The sequence below is a fragment of the Sus scrofa genome, chromosome 2 (assembly GCF_054392235.1).
Source record: "Sus scrofa isolate SSC_HxYL_T2T_F1_AM1 chromosome 2, Sscrofa_HxYL_maternal_Yorkshire_Landrace_v2.0, whole genome shotgun sequence".
NCBI classification, from domain to species: domain Eukaryota; kingdom Metazoa; phylum Chordata; class Mammalia; order Artiodactyla; family Suidae; genus Sus; species Sus scrofa.
Genome location: NC_139384.1, coordinates 71,451,288 through 71,470,098, shown reverse-complemented (window position 1 = coordinate 71,470,098; position 18,811 = coordinate 71,451,288). Strand labels below are relative to the sequence as shown.

Genomic DNA, 18,811 nt, shown 5'->3' with positions numbered 1-18,811 from the left:
GTCAGAAGTCAGAGCAGTTGGCTATGGGACTGGGTGAGGTGAGGGTCACAGGCATACAGCCAGGGTCATAGAAGATGTCAGGGTCACAAAGGATAGTTATCCTCCTAACAGGTGAGAGATGTTGCCAGAATGGAGGAGATTCTGGAGAGGGGCCAGGGGGTCATGGGGTCACAGGAGAGGAGTACATTCCAGGATTGGGTCAGGGTGGGGTTGGGGTCTTGAGGGTCAGGTCAGGGAGTTGGAGGTGAAGCCCAGGGCCAAGACCAGGACTGAGGACCATGGGAAATGAATACTGAGTTGGAGTGGAAAGAGGGGGTGGATGTCAGGGGTGAGGTCAAAGGTCAGGGTGGGTTAAAACCAGAGATGGTGTTAGGACTCAAAGAGTACAAGGTTAGGGTGCCAGTGAGGGGTTGGGGTGCAGACAGGGGTTGTGAGTTCAGTAGTCATGTGGGAACAATTTTGGGTATCAGAGTGAAGTCTGAGAGGCTGGAGTCAGGGAAGGGTCAGAGTAGGGAGGGTCAGAGTTGGATTTGAGTCAGGGGAACTGGATCAGAGGAAGTAGGGTCAAGGGGCATGAATCAGGGGTGATCCCCAGGCATTATGGAGTCTGTGGTCAAAGAGATGAATACTGGGGTCCAGGCTGGAGTCTGAAGTTTGGGTCAGGTAGGGGTCAGAGGTCAGACTCAGGTCAAGGTGGGCTCAAGGGCCTACAAGGCCCCCACAGTCAGGGACAGGGAATGGGCAAGGTCCTCACTTCATGCCCAGTGCATCTTGGCCCACAGGCTCCCGCCGGCCCTTGTGGCCACCAGCCACATCCTTGTGCAGTGAGAAGCCCTCAGGGAACCACAGGGTGCTGTGCTCACGCTTGCGACGGGCCACCATGACACCCAGGACGAGGATGACCAGCAGGAAGACGGCGCTTGCAGCCAGCAGTGGCAGCAGGGGCACACTTGGCTCTGGCAGCTCCAATGGCTCCCCTGTGGGCAGAAAGCAGGGGTTCTCACCCAGGGGCCAGAGGACCACACCACACGAGCGCCGCTCCACCCTTATCACCCACCACTGGGCTGGGCCTCACCCCTCGCCGCTCGCAGCGGGTATGGGAAGTCAAGGCGCTCCACTGCCGACAACGCTCCCAGGTAGTCTGCCGCACTCTGGGCATCAGGAAAGCAGTGGTCATTCTCAGGTGACTGCAGACACAGACGGTTGTCAATCTCCAGCATCACCACGGAGCTGTAGGGACACAGGGGAGGGACAAGTGGGCTCAGCAGGCACTCGGTACAAGCCCAGTCTCATGCCCCATCACCACCTTTCCCTGTGCCAAGGCTCAGAAGAGCATCTACTCACCACATCACCACTGTCCCCCATCTGGCATCCCACCCCACCACACCCCCAAAGCCAGTCTTGCTGTGGCCGCACATGTCCTCCAAGCCATGAATCCAATAACCATTATTTTCTCAGCAACTTCTTTAGCATGTTGGTGCAGCCATCATCTACCTGTTTTGAGCATGGGCTTCTTTTTTTGTTCCCAGGCTAGGGGTCAAATCAGAGCTGCAGCTTCCAGTCAACGTGGGATGATCTGAGCTGCATCTTCAACCTACACCACAGCTTTCAGTAATGCCTCCTGAGTAAGGCCCGGAATCGAACCCTCATCCTCATGGATAATAGTTGGGTTCTTAACCCCCCAAGCCACAATGATAACTCCTGAGCATTGGCTTCTTACAGTTGACAGCTGCCCCTTCTCCAGAGATCCAGCCTCAGCAAAGTGGGGATCTCTTCACTTGGGAAGTGACACCCCTTAGGGAAACCCTCAGTCAGGGACTGGCTGAAATGGGGTATACAAAATCTGGGGCTCCTGTCTTAATGTGGAACCAACTCTGAGGTGCTATTCACACTCCTGAGCTCTTCCTGGGATGAGGCTGAGGCCAGACCCTGGCTGAGGCTACGTCCTGCCTCAGTTCTTCCCCTGATCCATCCTGCTTCCCTCATCCCCTCTCTACTCAGATCATCCTTCCTTCATCCCCTCTCTACTTAGATCATCCTTTTAATACATCCCATATATCTGAATCTCCATCTCAGGCTCTGCTTCCAAGAACTCAACCCTCAAATCTTTCTCCTTCTTCAAAAATCCCAGAAATCTCCATCATGGCGCAGTGGAAATGAATCCAATTAGTATCCAAGAGGATGAGGGTTGGATCCCTAGCTTCACTCAGTGGGCTGGGGATCCAGAGTTTCCATGAACTGTGGTGTAGGTCACAGATGCAGCTCAGATCCTGTGTTGCTGTGGCTGTAGCTCCGATTCAACCCCTAGCCTGGGAACTTCCATATGCTGTGGGTGCGGCCCTAAAAAGTAAATAAAATAAAAATAAAAATTCTTTCCTTTCCTTCTTTCATTCTTTCTTTCTCTCTTTCTTTTTCTGGTCACACCAGAGGTACATGCAAGTTCCCAGGCCAGGGATCACATCTGAGCCACAGCTGGCACCGACACCACAGCTGTGACAACCCTGGATCCTTAAGGCACTTCGACAGGCTGGGGATGGAACCTGTCCCACCTCAGAGACAACACTGGATCCTTAATCCTCTATGCCATAGTAGGAACTCCTTTCCTCTTTTCTGAGCTGGATTTCCTTCATCCAATCCTTAGCACTCAGTGTTTCCAGGTCATTCTTCTGTCCCCACATCTCTCCCCATTTCTTTGAGTGTCTCCCATGGCATCAATGATTGTCAACACTTTTGTCTTTCTTATCTCAGTCTTCAGTCCCCAGCTGCCTCTTGAGGGTCTCCCCAAGACCCCCAGGCCCCTCCAGACTCTGTAAGTCCCAAAGCAATCCTTGGTTTTCACCCTGTGTCATCATCTTTCTTTCTTTCTTTCTTTCTTTCTTTCTTTCTTTCTTTCTTTCTTTCTTTCTTTCTTTTTTTGCCACTCCCAAGGCATGTGGAAGTTCCTGAGCCAGGGATCAAACCCCCACCACAGCAGCAACCAAGCTGCTGCAGTAACAACACTTGATCCTTAACTTGCGGCACCACAAGGGAACGCCCCCATGTCTTCATCTTGAGGAGACCAATTCCAGCAATTCAATCACCCCCACCAGAGACTGGCACATCAGCCATCCTCTCCATCTCCCCATCCCAGCCTCACTCAGTCAGAGCCCTTGCCTCTCTAACATACAGCCTTCTTCTCTGTGTCAAGTCCCCAACCTGCTCAAAAGCCATATCTACCTTCTGGCCCCCTCTACCATGCCACAAGCAGGAGAGTTCTACATTTTTTATTTCTAAAAAAAAAACCCAACAACAACAAAACTACACATGCCCTTAACACTCTGCTATACCCCTGCCTCTCCAGAAGGAGTAGTACTAGACTGGGGGCTATTCTGCTCCCCAAAGGACAGTTGCCCACGTCTGGAGGTATTTTTGGTTGTCACATCTTAGAGGTGGAGGGTGTGCTACTTGCAACTAGTGGGCAGAGGGCAGGGATGCTGCTAAGAGCAGCCCCACACAGCAAAGAATGATATGGCCCCAAACATCAGTGGCGACGAGGGTGAGATGTGCTGGATGGATTGCCTGGAAGGCTCTCCTAGATGTTCAGGAAAGTAAATGTTCAAGACCTGATTGACAGCGACGTTCCCAGGCCTGGCCCATCCAGTGTCAGCATGACCCCCAAGGTTCCCCCAGGGTAGAGTCACTCACCCGATCACCTCGGGGGCCAGCTCCCGCCGGTTGCGGGATTCAGAGCCAGGGACAGGCCGGTGGTAAGGGAAGACCATGGCCTGGCCATTCTCGTCCAGACGGAAGCGCAGCGACGTGCGCAAGATGCTACTGAGCCGCTGCAGGAAGTCGGCGCTAGAACGCAGCAGTTCCTCTGGTGGCAGCAGCACAGTGAGCACCAGGACGCCGCGGGCCAGCAGAGCCGGCACCTCACTGGCACAGTCCAGTCCATCCCAGCCGCATTCCTCTGTGTTGCAGCCCTGGTCACAGCGGCCATCGGCAAAGTGGTCAGCGCAGTACTTCTCATACACTGGGCTAGGGGGCAGAGAGGGGTCAGGGTGGGGGGTGTGCGCGCGCGCGCGCATACACACACACACACACACACACACACACACACACACACCAAGGAACACCCCGGACTCCGGAAGAAGACAGCACCAGTGCAGAGAACTGGATTGCATCTACAGGCTTGTGAAATGTATCAGGCTTTCTGCAAGCCCAGCCAGCATATGCGTGTGTCTGTATATTTTGCTTTTAATAGCCACACCTGTGGTATATGGAGGTTCCCAGGCTAGGGGTCTAATGGAAGATGCAGCTGCTGGCTTAGGCCACAGTCACAGCAACACTGGGATCCAAGCCTTGTCTGCAACCTACACCACAGCTTGCAGCAGTACCAGATCCTTAACCCACTGAGCAGAGCCAGGGATCGAACCCACATCCTCATGGATACTAGTCTGGTTCATTACCGCTGCACCACAACAGGAACTCCCTGTAACTATTAATATATCAATAACTATTGACAGACACCTGCTGTATTCTGGGTGCTCCTGTAGGCACAAAGGAGATGGCCCAGGACAAAAATCCTTACCCATGTGGAGCTGGCATTTCAGTCAACAGATGTTAAAGGAGATGAATGAGTAGAACATATAGCATTTTGATTATACTCCAATAAAGGCTAAGTGTAAACACACACACAGAGTACTATATGGACTTAAATCCTAAGGAAAATTAAGGCAGGGGATGTGCTGGATGTGCCAGGGAGGAGCTCACTGAGAAGCTCACTGCTTGAGTAAAGACTTGAAGGAGGTAAGTGAGAAGCTACGTAGCTTCTGGCAGGAGAGTATTCCAGGCAGAGGGAACAACCAGTGCAAAGGCCCTGCAGTAGAACCAAGTCTGGAGGATCTGAAGAATGGAAGAAAGGGAGTTCCCGTTGTGGCGCAGTGGTTAACGAATCCGACTAGGAACCATGAGGTTGTGGGTTCGATCCCTGTCCTTGCTCAGTGGGTTAAGGATCCGGCATAGCCGTGAGCTGTGGTGTAGGCCACAGATGTGGCTTGGATCTGGCATTGCTGTGGCTGTGGTGTAGGCCGGTGGCTGCAGCTCCGATTGGACCCCCAGCCTGGGAACCTCCATATGCCACAGGAGCAACCCTAGAAAAGGCAAAAAAAAAAAAAAAAAAAAGAATGGAAGAAAGGCCAGGGTGACTGGAGCAGAATGAACAAGTGGGAGAGTGGGAATGGGAATGAGGACAAGAAGATAAATGTGAGTACAGGATTCCAGGTAGGCAGAGGATCACACACAGAGGGTCAGACAGGGCAGAGCACAAGGATAGACAGATGGACTGCATGGGAGAGATGGACAGGGCTCACAAATAGACATAGAGAAGGGTGGGAAAGGGGCAGGGACAGACAGGCAGGGGCATGGACAGATGGACAGGCATACAAAGGAGCAAAAAGGGTGTGTGGATGGACAAAGGGACAGATAGAAGAGGAACATGGATGAATAGGTGGGGCATAAAGATACACAGATGGACACATAGATGGACAGGCTGGCATAGAGACAGGCAGATGGACAGATGAGGCCCAAGGATGGACAAGCAGAGATGCCAACAGACAGTTGGGTGCACAGAGGGACAAAAGGAATTTATGGATAGACAGAAAAATCAACAACCAGGACACGGAGGGGTAGATGGAGTGCATAGGCAGACAGAAAAACAGACTGGAGGGGTACATGGATGAACAGACAGATGAGCACACTGATCTGCACAAGGATGGACAGAAAGGGCACAGGAGAGGAAAGACAGATGGACATAAATGGCACCTGGTTAAGCAGATGAGGTGTACAGACAGACAAACTGCACTCTGATGGGCAGACAAGATATACTAAGAAACAGATGAGGCAAATGAAGAGATCACCCAAAAGATGGACTGAGATGGACTGACAGAGCAAGGCAAACGGATGGATAGAGAGGCAGGGTCCATGTATGGTTAGGTGTGACACAGGGACAGAGAAGACACGGATGGGCTCACTTGCAGGTGCGCTCGCGGCCGCGGCAGTCGAAGTTGTCATAGAGGCAGGCAGGTGAGCTGCAGGCGGGGTCACAACGGCTGTTGTTGAAGAGGAGCCAGCACTGCAGCGCCGCGCACTGCCGCCAGGGGTCGCCCACGCTCAACGAGCAGTCGCCGCCGTCCCAACCGCAGCCCGGGCTGTTGCACTCTCGGTCGCAGCGCTTGTCCCCGCTCTTGGCCTCGCAGGCGGCTCTCGGGCACGGTGGCTCCTCGGGGGCCTCGGGCGCCGCCACGGGTACCTCACAGCGCGGCCCAGACCAGCCTGGCGCGCACGCACAGCGAAAGAAGGGTGCAAGCGATTCGGGGCGGCATGAGCCCCCGTGGAGGCAGGGAGAGGTCACGCAGCTGGAGTTGACGGCCCCCGGTGGGGATCCCCGGGAACCCCGGCAGGCGGGACCCGACAGCCCGGGAGGGCAGGCACAGCGCGGCCCACGGACCGTCTGCTGGCACGGGACGCCCACAGGGCACTGCAGCTCCCGACAGGACCGTGCCACTCGCTCACAACGCGGGCCCCAGAATGGCTGTGGGTTGGATTGTGGGGAGAGAAAAAACAAGCGCGGGGGCAGGGTGTGAGGAAAGGGAGAGAAGAAGAGAAAAAGAGAAAGGGGAAGGAGGGAAAGAGAGAAATGGAAAAGCGGAGAAGAGGATTGAGGGTTGAAGGGAGAGAGAGGGGCAGATGATGGATCAGGACCTGGGAAAGGTTGGGCCTCCAGTCTCCCCAGGTCTGGCCCACCCTCTGCCTTCTACCAGAGCCCTTCCTAGAAGATAAGCCCCCAGAGGCCACACCTCCAAATTCCAGACCAACAGACACACAACCTCAAGGTAATTTCAACATTTCCCAGAAACCCCTTTCCTCTTACACCTCTTCTCCCCTAAAGCCACATGAGACCATGCTCCCTCCTCTCCCAGAGACCCTGACGTGACTGCCCCCCACCCCCACCTACCAGGACGCAGTGGCAAGAGAAAGTCAGCGCACCCCCGGGGCCAGGGCTGGGACGGCACTGGCCTCCGTGCTGGCATGGCTGAGATTCACAAGGAGACAAGACAGTCTGGCAGCGTGGACCTGGGCAAGCAGGAGCACATGGATCAGCCAACAATGGGGAACACAAGCAGGACCCCAGACCAGCCTCCTCTCCCATGCTTGTGCTTACCTGTGAAGCCAGCATGACAAAGGCAGTGGAAGCCCCCGCCTGGGTCCTGAAGGCAGTCCCGGGTATGTGCTGCATGGCAGGCACCTGGACGACATTCATTGATGTCTGCTTCACAGCGCAGGCCAGTGTATCCTGGGGGGCAGCTGCAGCGGAAGCCACCCACCAGATCCACACAGGTACCATTGTGCAGGCACCGGGGATCCAGGTCCAGGGGGGAGCCCAGGCCACAGTCATCCTCATTAATCTCACAGAGCACGCCTGGCAGGAGGGAGGATAGGGAAGCAGTCAGGGGGGTTCATAGACCCAGCCTCCCATCCTGTCTCACAACCTTGGCCCTGGCCTACCCAGCGTTCCCGGAGGGCAGGAGCAGAGATAGCGGGCCACGAGGTCAATGCAGAAGCCCCCATGCTGGCAGGGCTGGGAGGCACACTCGTCCACGTCATCCTCACAGTTGTCACCAGTGTAGCCAGCTGGACACTGCAGTGGGGATGAGACAGTGACCCACTCAGCCCAGAGGGACACAGGTACTCTCCATGAAGACACAGAGAATCCCAGTAGGACACACAACTCATCCAACACAGAGACATACCCAGTGTGCAGAAACACCTCCAGTACATGGAAACACACCCAGACGCCCAAGGACACCCAGATGCCAAGGCTACAGAGACACTCAGTGCAAAGTAACACACACATACAAATGCACAGGACAGACACACAGGAGAAACACCCAGATACCCAGACGTACCCAAGACACACACAACCAGAGGCACACACTCAGACATTCACACCCAAATAGACATCATGCCCAGAGAGACACAAAGATTTGCCCAAGACAAAACCAAAGACAGACGTACACTCAGATGGACAGAGACACACCCAGACCTACCCAGAGGGACATCAACAAAGACATATGCAGAGTCACAAAAGCAAAGACCCAGACATGCCCAGAGAGAGACACACCATACCAGGCAATAGACACACAGAAATGTGTACCCAGACACACCCAGGAGTGACCAGCTCCTCTCCACTCCCCTGGGCGCGCCTTACCTCACACACATAACCCCCCATGTAGCCTTGGCAGGTGCCCCCATGTTGGCAGGGCTGGGCCAAGCAGGGGTCCACCTCCTGTTCACAGTGGCTGCCTGTGCGGCCCTCCGGGCACACACAGTAGTGAGAGCCGTCCTTGTCCACACACTGGCCACCTGCCTGACACAGCTGCTCCACAGGCACCCCTGGGTAAAGGAGAGCTACGTTAGGCACAGATTTCCTCCTTCTTGCCCACATCCCCCACAGCACCACCCACCATCCCCACCAGCATCAGTTGCCAAGAGCTCACCCACACTCCATCAGGTTGCCACACATCTCCCTAACAGACACACCTTCAAAGCTCACACCAGCAAGGTCACACACAGAGTTGCAGACATCCCAGTCATATCATGGTGATGGACAAACACACCATCCCGGTGGCCCTGGCCAGCTGACACAGCCACATATCCACACACACTCAAACACACACCCCACCATGACCATGCGCCCTGGTGTACCCTCATTCAGCTCACACTAGCAGGAAGTTTGAGCACATGCACCCTCCAGAGCCCCATACAATCAGTCACGTGCTTGCCCTCACCGATTTGGGCTGCAGCCTCCCTGCAGGGCAGGCTCTGGATGTCACAGAGGCGGCCACTCCACCCCGGGGGGCAAAGGCAGTAGAAAGAGGCCCCAGCCCGGGCACAGCGACCCCCATTCTGACAGGGTACACGGCTACACCAGTCTACCAGCGTCTGGAGAGGAAGGCCACAGTGTCCATGCTGGGGTACACCTAGAAACAGTACCCAGCTTCTCCTCCAGGGTATTGGGCATGCTCTAGAACACCTCTCCAAATTCCTCTCCCAGGATCCGAGGCAGGCCCCTCACCATAATCCACCTGCGGCGAACCTCTCCCCAGGATCTAGGTAGGCTTCTCAACCAGGGTATCCAGCAGCCGCCCCCCCCCCCCCCCCCGCCGAACATCCCTCTAAACTCCTCCCCCAAGACCGTAGTGACTTCGCCCACCTGGCACTGAGCGCCAGTGAAGCCCTCCGGGCAGGCACAGCGGAAGCCGGGATGGGCGGCGGTGCAGATGCCCCCATGCAGGCAGGGCCGCGAGAGGCAGGGGTCGGCCTCATGCTGGCAGTGTGCACCAGTGTAGCCGGGGCGGCACAGGCAGGTGAAGGAGGTCACACCATCCACGCAGGTCCCGCCATTGAAGCAGGAGCTGGAGGCAAAGGGAGGGGTGCTTCAGGCCCCACCCTCTTGAAGGCCCCGCCTCCCTCCCGGGCCCCTCCCAGCGTTGAGTGGACAAATTCTCTACCCCTACCCGAAGGAGAAAAGGGAAATCCCATGTCTCTTGGCCTCAATATGCCAGCTATTTCAGGGCTACATGGGAGCCACGTGGAGGCCCCACCCTGTTCTAGCCTCAACCCCCTCCCAGGGACCAGCTTCCCTAAGTTGACCTCTCAACAGACACACTGTCCCTTCTTGGACACTGTCCCATCAAGCCTAAGAGTCCTGAGGTGAGTACCAAGCCAAGGACCTCCCTTGTCCCTACTCCTCAGGTCCCACGTCCCATCTGATGCCAGGGTCCCTGACTCCCAGGAGAGGCCCCACCCACCTGGGGCTGCAGTCTGGAAGGTCCTGCTCACAGCGGAAGCCTCCATAACCCGGGGGGCAGGTGCAAGTGAAGGAGGCCACGTGGTCTGTGCAGGTGCCTGGGCCACAGGGACTGCTCAGACACTCATCTACATCTCGGGCGCAGCGGGGACCAGCAAAGCCAGGGAGGCAGGAGCAGGAAAAGGAGCCCACTCCATCCTGACAGGAGCCGCCATTCAGGCAGGGGTCTGCAGTCAGAAAGGAGGAGGTCTGGTCACTCACCCTGGCTCCTATCAGCCCAGCCTGACCTGGCCATGCTTAGTGTAGAGGGAAATCAAGAGGAAACCAGCCTCAATTGGGAAGGGCACACCTGGTCAGTAGGATCAAATTCTATCCCCTCTGTGGCCTCATCCCCTCCCTTATCTGGATACCTCACCTATGTGGAAGAGGAAAGGGGTTGGAGGAGTCAAAAAAAGAGTCCCTTTGACCTGCCAAGTACATGCCATTAGTTGTGTCCGCTTAATTTTGGGGCTCAGCACAGGAGGTCTCCTCTAGACCTGGGCTGGCCAGGATAGTGGCTACTGGCCACATGTGGCTCTTGCACCCTTGATATGTGGTTGGTCCAATTTGAAATGGGCTGTGAGTATAAAATAGACTGGATTTGGAGTTCCCATCGTGGCGCAGTGGTTAACGAATCCAACTAGGAACCATGAGGTTGCGGATTTGGTCCCTGGCCTTGCTCAGTGGGTTGAACCATGAGGTTGTGGGTTCGGTCCCTGGCCTTGCTCAGTGGGTTAAGGATCCAGCGTTGCCATGAGTTGTGGTATAGGTTGCAGACATGGCTCAGATCCCGCGTTGCTGTGGCTCTGGTGTAGGCTGGCAGCTATGGCTCCCATTCGACCCCTAGCCTGGGAACTTCCATATACCGTGGGAGCAGCCCTAGAAATGGCAAAAAGACAAAAAAAATAAAATAAAATAGACTGGATTTAAGATTGTGAAGACTCGGTAGGAAAAAGAATGTAAAATATCTCAAAAATTTTATATTGATTACATGTTCAAGTAGGTTAAATAAAATATATTACTATTGAATTTAATATCACCTGTTTTTGTTTGTTTTGTTTACCTTTATAGTCACACCCTCGGCAGATGGAAGTTCCCAAACCCGGGATCAAACCCTGCCTACAAGGCAACCCAAACTGCTGCAGTTAGATTCTTTACCCACTGTGCCACAGCAGGAGCTCCTGTTTTGTTTACTTTTTAATGTAGCTATTAGAAAAAATTTAATTCCTATGTGGCTTGTCTTTTTGTCTATTGAATAGTGCTCCTGGAGACTTACTAGGGGCCTATTGTCTCATACTTTACACACAATCCTAACTTGCTTGCTGCCAGAAGTAATCTATAGACTTCAGAGTCAAACACACCTGTGCTCCTATCCCAGTGCATCCCCTACTTGCTGCATAACCTTAAGCAAGCCACTTAACCTCTGTGGGGCCTCAGTTTTCAAGAGTAAAATAGGGCAAATAAGAGCACTATGAAGATGAAATGAGAGCCCAGTGCCAGGCACACAGTAGGGGCCTGATGAACATGTTCCCTAGGTCAGCACCCACCCTAAGAGCTCCCCTGAACTCACTGGGGTCACAGTCATTGATGTCCTGATCACAGGAAGGGCCACTATAGCCCTCGTGGCAAGTACAGCTGAAACTTCCTGCCAGGTTGGTGCAGGTACCATGGGGACCACAGGGTGAGGAGCTGGCACACTCATCCACATCCTGCTGGCATCGTGGGCCTGCGGGTGGGGAGTAAAATAACATCCAAGGTTAGAGTGCCGGGTGAGATCTAAGGGAACCTGGTGCTCAGCAAGCACCCGAAGGCTGAGATGGGTGAAAGCAAGGACAGTCTGCCTCTGGGCATTTTGCACATACTGTTCCAGAATGGCCTTCTCCTTGTTTCATTGGGTGCTGAATGCATTCTGTAATTGAGGTCTGCTCCTCCAGGAAGTTGACTCCACACTATCAGCCTGAATCCTAGCTTTCCCAGCCCCATACCCCTTCCTTTTCTCCTGAACTGACCACATGGACTGCAACTGTTTAGTTCTGTTCTTTCCCAAAAGGAAACACCCCTAAAAGGCAGGGTCAGGGGTGAGTCCCTCTCTGGGTCCCCAGCATCACCTAGTGGGGCAGGGTACAGAGGAGATGAGGGAGGGGAGGAAAAAGAAACAGCTGGTGTACCTTGCCAACCAGAGGGGCAGGAGCAGACAACCAGCTGGCCAGTGGCAGACTCACAGTGGCCCCCATGCTCACAGGGGTTCGGAACACAGGGGGACAGCAGCTCACACTGGCGGCCTGTAGTGCAGGCAAAGTGAGATAGTCTTGAGAGATTCCTTGTTCCCATCTCCCCCCCCAGGGTCCCCACCTGATACCCACCTCCCAAGCTCCTGGGTAAGGTTGAGGGAGAAAAAGAAACAAAGGGCAAATGCAGAGGAGGAAGAGAAAGTGGAGCAGAAGGGAAATAAGAAGGAAGAAGGGACAAAGGGGACCTGGGGAGGGAAGGTGGTGATACGCACCCTGGACACCCGGGGGACAGGTGCAGTGGAAACCCGTTGCATCACTGGTGCAGGTGCTGCCTGCCCGGCAGGGATGGGATTCACAAGCATCTCGAGTGAGGCTCTGACTGCACTGAGGGCCACTCCAGCCAGGCTCACACACACAGCGGAACCTGGAAGGGGAGGCAGTCAGTGCTGGCAGGAGGGCAGGGAAGCAGTGGGGAGTCAGGAGTTGGGAAGAGGCCTCACCCTCCGGGTGCATCGTGGCAGACACCATGGCTGCAGGGTTCTTGGGCACAGGGATGGCTTGGGGGGAGGCAGAGCGGGGGCAGGGAGCCAGGTGGGCAGAGGCAGCGGAAGCCATTTTCACCATCCACGCAGGAGCCTCCCTCACCACATGGGCTGGACGCACACTCATTGATCTCCATGTTGCAGAGGGGCCCTGGAGAGCATGTAGACAATGTCATCCCAGAACAAGGATTGCTGAGCCAGCCGGGGAGAGACAACTTTGCCCCATTTAGCACAGCCACACCCTTGAGCAAGGATCATCTCATTTTCTTCCTAACACATCAACTCTTGTGCAAATTAGAACAGCCACCTCCTAAATCAAGAGAGGCCTTGCCCCAGATCATCTTTGTCCCCAAACTTACATGAAGTCATTTTCATTCCCACCAAGCATTCCCTTGGCCCCACTCAGAAATACCCCAATCCCTGAGTCTGAACACGGTCATGGATGTTCCAAGATAATCTTGAGCCAATATAGGGCGAACACGCCAATGAGAGAAAGCATAGTCTCAGGGCAAAGTGTGGACAATCTTATTGGGCAAAAATGTACATAGAGAGGAGAAAAACCTGACCAAGAAAGATGGGTGAATTCACCCTCACCCTATAAAGACCCCTTTTCCATAGCAGCCACTTGCGCACCTGTGAAGCCAGGCTGGCAGACACAATCATAGCGGTTGAGGCCATCCCGGCAGAGTCCAAAGGTGCAAGGATTGCTAGCACAATCATCAATATTCACCTCACAGTTCACACCTGGAGAAAGGGAACGTGACAGGGATTGCCACCACTGTGCCCTGCCAGGAGCACTATTCCCAAATACTCTGTGACCCACCAGATGTACTGTTCCTGCCCCAGTCCAGATCCCAGCCTCACCTGTGGTGCCTGGAGGGCAGCGGCAGAGGTATTTGTCCACCAGGTCTAGGCATTTGCCCCCATGGCGGCAGGGCTGGCTTCGGCACTCATCCACCTGGCTCTCACAGCGCGTGCCAGTGTAGCCAGGTGCACAAGCACATGAGAAACTGGCAATGCCATCCACACAACGCCCATGGTGGCATGGGTCTGGTGAGCAGTCATCCACGTTGCGCTCACACACAGTGCCCTCGAAACCTGAGGGGGGAGGTGTGGAGGGTCATATCCCGCCCACTTGCCAAGGTCCTACCCACAGCCATGGTCTCTGCCCAATCCTGGCTCAGCTCTACCTAAGCCCACCCATCGAGCCAACAGGAGGCGTGATCACCACAGGCCCCGCCCCTAGCTGGCCTCTCTCCCATCCAGCAACAAGCTCCAAGACTGGTCCCTGGCCAGGACTGCTTCCAGTCTTCATAGAATCAGTTCTGATCTGCCTCGACCTCCACTGGAAATGGGAACACATGGGAGGTGCCTGGGGATGGAGGGTGTCAGACTCGCCCCCTTTGATTATGTGCACACCTATCCTGCCAGACCCTTTGGCTCCACCCCCAGCGTTATGCTTCGGTCCGTTATTGGCTCCACCTCCTGGCTCCTTTATTGGCCCTGCTCTAGTCCTGCCTTGCGGCAGCCCAGCCCCAACTTTTCCCCAAGGCTCTTATTGGCCCTTTCTCTCCTAGCCCCGTCCCCGGATTCTTGCCAGCCTGTCATTGGCCCGCCCTCACCTTCTGCGCAGCGACATTCATAGCCATCTGGCTGGTCCACACACTTGGCTCCATTCCGGCAGGGTGTACTGGCACACTCATCCACATCCAGCTGACACATAGCCCCGCTGAACCCTGGAGAGGTGAGTGTGGGATGAACAGAGGCCCAGATAGGGTCTTGAGCAGTCACCCCCTCAGTGGGAAGCCTATTTACTTTGTTTTAAATTAATTTCAAAGTTTTTCATAAGGTGGTTTCTGTTATAACAGTTATCCACTAACATGATCTTATAAGCTCCCATCCTGGAGCCTTTGCCCCTGCAGGGACTCATCTTTTTTCAGGCTTCTTGGCCCAGAGTCCTCACCCGAGGGGCAGGTGCAGCTGAAGCCGTTGACTTTGTCCTTGCAGACCCCGCCGTTGACACACGGGCTGCTCTGACACTCGTCCATGTCCACCTCGCAATAAGTGCCTGTGAAGCCTGAAGGTCGAGGGAGGGAAATTAGGGTAATAGGGTTTAGCCTCTGGTCTGAAGGGAGAGCAAGGGAGGAGATTCCCTTCTTTCTCACTCATAGACAGTTCCCCTGAGCCTTGGCCTTGCCCCCAACCAAACCCTGGATTGTTTCTGGACTCAGGCTAAACCTTCATCCAGGCTATGGTCCCATCTAGTTCAAGGCATATGAGATTCCATATGGACCTTGCCTTCAGCCTACACCCTGTCCCTAGCTCCCAGAATTAGGGCCCACTGTAGCCTTGTGCCAAGCCTCAATTCCACCCAAGCATCAGTGCAAGACTGTCTGCAAGCCCCACCTTGACTCCGACTCCAGACACTGGCCCAACCCTCACATCATTCCAGCCCCTCAGTGGATCCTAAGGCCCAGACTCCACTCCCAGGCCATCTGAAAAAGTTCTACTGTCTCCATTGACTTGCCTCCAGCTTTGCACAAGATTCTACTCTCGCTCCGCCTCCACCTCATCCCAGGTTTCAGTCTCTCAGGATCCCAGTTCTTTACCCTTTGGCCCCTGCCTGCAGGCTTTTTTCAACCCATCCCCAGGCCTCAGGCCTCACCCCAGCCGTGCTCACACACACCTGCCATGCAGATGCAGGTGAACTGGCCTATGCGGTCGAGGCACGTAGCCTGGTTGCGGCAGGGTCCAGAGAGGCATTCATTGACGTCAGTCTCACAGCGTGGACCAGTGTAGCCGCGGCCACACTGGCACAGGAAAGAGCCCTGTGTGTTTACGCACCGTCCCAGGTGCTCACATGGGTTGGCGCCTGCAGGAGTAGTCACAGCCGGTGTGGGCATGAGTGGCTGAGGACCCACCTCCCTCCTCCTCCCCTATTCTCAGACAGTGCTCCCCTCACCGATGGAACATTCATCCACATCCTGGTCACAAGCCCCGCCTGTGAAGCCAGGTGGACAGGTGCAGATGGCCCTGCCGTTTACGGGGTTTGTGTCGCAGATAGCATCTTCATGACAGGGGTTGCTGACACAAGCATCATCCAGATGACACAGAAGTCCTGGAAAAAGTAGGTAGAGGTCAAGGACAGACCCTCTCTCTGCCCAAAGGTACCACACCCTGAATATTGGTTTGTGTTTTGTTTTTATTAACCAGTAGTGTATTTAGTAGCTATTTTCCCCAATTATTTGTTAACCCTTTGAATGAAAAACTCAAACAATACAGAAAAGCTTATTCATATACCCACCACCTAGATTCAACTGTTGTAACCTTTATCTTTTTTCTGAACCATTGAAAAATAAGTTGGAAATATACATACATTATTTTAAAATTTATTGACTCTTTTTCTGATTATGAAAGGGTGCAGAGTTCCCATCATGGCTCAGTGGTTAACGAATCTGACTAGGAACCATGAGGTTGCAGGTTTGATCCCTGGCCTCACTCAGTGGTTTAAGGATCCAGCATTGCCATGAGCTGTGGTGTAGGTTGCAGACAATGGCTCAGATCCCGCGTTGCCAGGAGCTACACCTCCGATTAGACCCCTAGTCTGGGAACTTCCATGTGCCACGGGTGCCACCCTAGAAAAGACAAAAAAAGGGGGTGCTACCATCAAGCTTTTGCTTCTGCAGTACCCTCTGCCTAACGTACCCTTCCCCCCATTTCCAAGTCCCACTCCCAAACACCTTCTCTGACCTTTGCCACTTCCAAAGATCCCTTCTCTTTTTCAGTCACAGTTTAGCTCTACATTTCTGCCCTGGACTGTTTGCCAGTCTCCTCCCAGGCTTACCCCTCACCCCAAATTCAGCTTCCAGCATAATCATTCTCACTCTCAAGTCAGACTCCATCCTTGCCCCCACTCAAGAGCCATGAAGGGCTCCCTGCTGCCTACAGGAAAAATAGCTACTTACCAGTTTTGCCCATGGGGCAGGCACAGTAGAAGGAGGCCACACGGTCATGGCAGGTGGCCCCATGGAAGCACACAGCCGTGGCACAGTCATCAATGTTCTGACTGCAGCTCTCTCCTGTCCAGCCATTGACACACACACAGCTGTGGCCACCCAGTGTGTTGAAGCAGGTGCCCCCATTGTGGCAAGCATTGGGCTGCAGCTGACACTCATCCACGTCCTCCGTACAGAACTGGCCTGTGGCACACAGACATACAGTTCAGTCACCTGGTGCATGCCCACCCAAGATCTTCCCTCTATTCCCACTGCTCACCTGTCCACTCAGGAGGGCACTGGCAGTTGTAGGTGTTGACACCATCCACACATGTCCCCCCATTTAGACATCGGTGCCCTGGACAATCGTCCACATTCACTTCACAGTTCTGGCCTTCAAACCCTGGCATGGGAGGAGGCAAGGATGGTCAGTGCCAGGCTGGCCTGCTGTCCCCCCACTTCTGCAGCCTTCCATGGGTACAGCTCCCTCACCAGGAAGGCAGGCACAGTCATAGGTGAGGTCGCCGCTCTGTCTACAGGTGCCCCCATTACGGCATGGTGAGGGAGCACAGGGCACTGCAGGGCTCTCACACAGTGGCCCTGTGAAGCCAGCTGGGCACTGGCAGTGGAAGGAGCCAGGCGTGTTGAGGCAGGTGCCACCATGACGGCAGGGCCCGCCCACCCGGCACTCATCCACGTCGCTTCGGCAGCTGCGGCCCTGGTAGCCAGGTGGGCAGGAGCAGATGTAGCGGCCATCAGACCCCACTGAACAGCGGGCACCATGGGCACAGGGGCTGCTGAGGCAGGGATCTGGCAGGGAGCAGTCCGGGCCTGGAGGGAGCCAGAAAGGGTGAGTTTGGGCTGTTCACACCTTTGCCTGCCTCAGGCTCCCCTCCAGACACCCTCCCCCACCCCACCCCCCACCCACTTACCTCGGAAGCCCCGGGGGCAGCGGCAGGAGAACCGGGCAGTACCTGCCACCACTGAGCTCTGGCAGACACCACGGCCAGCACAGGGGCCAGAATGGCAGGGGTCTTCGAGCTGGCACCATTCTCCCACCCAGCCTGGTGGGCACCTGTGGGCAGAAACAGCTCAGTTGGGGAAGTCAGGGCAGGACAGCCCCAAACACAGAGATACATGCAAGACCGACAAGAAACAACAGGCAGGGAGTTTTGGGTGTGGCTCAACAGGTTAACAACCCAACACAGTGTCTGTGAGGATGTGATCCCTGGCCTTGCCAGGTGGGTTAAGGATCCAGCTTTGCTGTGGCTGTGATGCAGTCCTCAGCTGCAGCTCCAATTTGACTCCTAGTCTGGTAACTTCCATTGGCCACAGGTGCAGCCATAAAAAAAGAAAAAGAAAAAAAGAAAAAAAAGACACAGGCAAACAAACACACAATCTCATCCATCCATGCAACAAATATCACTGAGCACCTAGGTAATTAGCAATAGGAACACAGCAGCAAACACAATAAAAGTGGTTCCTACTCTCTGGCAAAGAGAAGATAGACAAATAATGAATTAATAAACACTGAGGGGGGAGGTTGTTGAGGGCCATGAAGAATGCAGTGGGTTGAGTGGTACCCCCCCTAAAAGATATGTCCATGTCCCAGACTCTGTGACTGTGACCCTATTTGGAAAAAGAGATGTAATTAGTGATGTCATGTAAAAAAAATGTAATTACATGATGGATGGCAAGATGAGATCATCCTGGATTATCCAGGTTGGCCCTGAATTGAGTGACAAGTATATTACCAGAGAAAGGCAGAAGGAGATTTGAGAGAAAGAGAAAGCCATCTGAAAAGAGGCAAGGAATACCTGGAGGTTCTAGCTTTTGGAGAGATCCCTTCCTCCAAAGCATCTTGATTTCAAACTTCTAGCCTCCAGAATTGAGAGAATAAATTTCTGAGTTGTTTTTTGTTTTGTTTTGTTTTGTCTTTTTAGGGCCACACCCATGGCATATGTAAGTTCCCAGGCTAGGGGGTCACATTGGAGCTACAGCTTCTGGCCTACAGCACAGCTCAGGCAATGCCAGATCCTTAACACATTGTGCAAGGCTAGAGATCAAACCTGCATCTTCATGGACAGTAGTCGGGTTCGTTACCGCTGAGTCACGATGGAAACTCCAATTTCTATTGTTTTAAACCACCCAGAA

General features: G+C 54.4%; 1 protein-coding gene across 2 annotated transcripts in view; it reads right to left on the bottom strand.

Moving 5' to 3' along the window:
- Positions 1-18,811, bottom strand: part of NOTCH3 (notch receptor 3) — a 37,808-nt gene that overhangs the window by 13,018 nt on the left and 5,979 nt on the right. The window contains exons 3-27 of one of the 2 annotated variants that reach the window (XM_021083631.2): positions 17,590-17,732; positions 17,150-17,488; positions 16,938-17,060; positions 16,628-16,861; positions 15,625-15,780; positions 15,349-15,534; positions 14,626-14,739; positions 14,285-14,398; positions 13,527-13,760; positions 13,296-13,406; positions 12,621-12,813; positions 12,393-12,544; positions 12,058-12,171; positions 11,460-11,615; positions 9,852-10,077; positions 9,254-9,455; positions 8,829-8,982; positions 8,249-8,433; positions 7,546-7,678; positions 7,202-7,459; positions 6,995-7,113; positions 6,012-6,571; positions 3,685-4,017; positions 1,076-1,230; positions 755-977 (exon numbers count right to left, since the gene is read on the bottom strand). In XM_021083631.2, coding sequence (XP_020939290.2) covers positions 755-977; positions 1,076-1,230; positions 3,685-4,017; positions 6,012-6,571; positions 6,995-7,113; positions 7,202-7,459; positions 7,546-7,678; positions 8,249-8,433; positions 8,829-8,982; positions 9,254-9,455; positions 9,852-10,077; positions 11,460-11,615; positions 12,058-12,171; positions 12,393-12,544; positions 12,621-12,813; positions 13,296-13,406; positions 13,527-13,760; positions 14,285-14,398; positions 14,626-14,739; positions 15,349-15,534; positions 15,625-15,780; positions 16,628-16,861; positions 16,938-17,060; positions 17,150-17,488; positions 17,590-17,732 — 4,917 coding nt within the window. Of the gene's footprint in view, positions 1-457; positions 978-1,075; positions 1,231-3,684; positions 4,274-5,122; positions 6,572-6,994; positions 7,114-7,201; positions 7,460-7,545; positions 7,679-8,248; positions 8,434-8,828; positions 8,983-9,253; positions 9,456-9,851; positions 10,078-11,459; positions 11,616-12,057; positions 12,172-12,392; positions 12,545-12,620; positions 12,814-13,295; positions 13,407-13,526; positions 13,761-14,284; positions 14,399-14,625; positions 14,740-15,348; positions 15,535-15,624; positions 15,781-16,627; positions 16,862-16,937; positions 17,061-17,149; positions 17,489-17,589; positions 17,733-18,811 lie in introns of those variants that run through there. The other variant, XR_014836626.1, reaches the window with a different exon arrangement.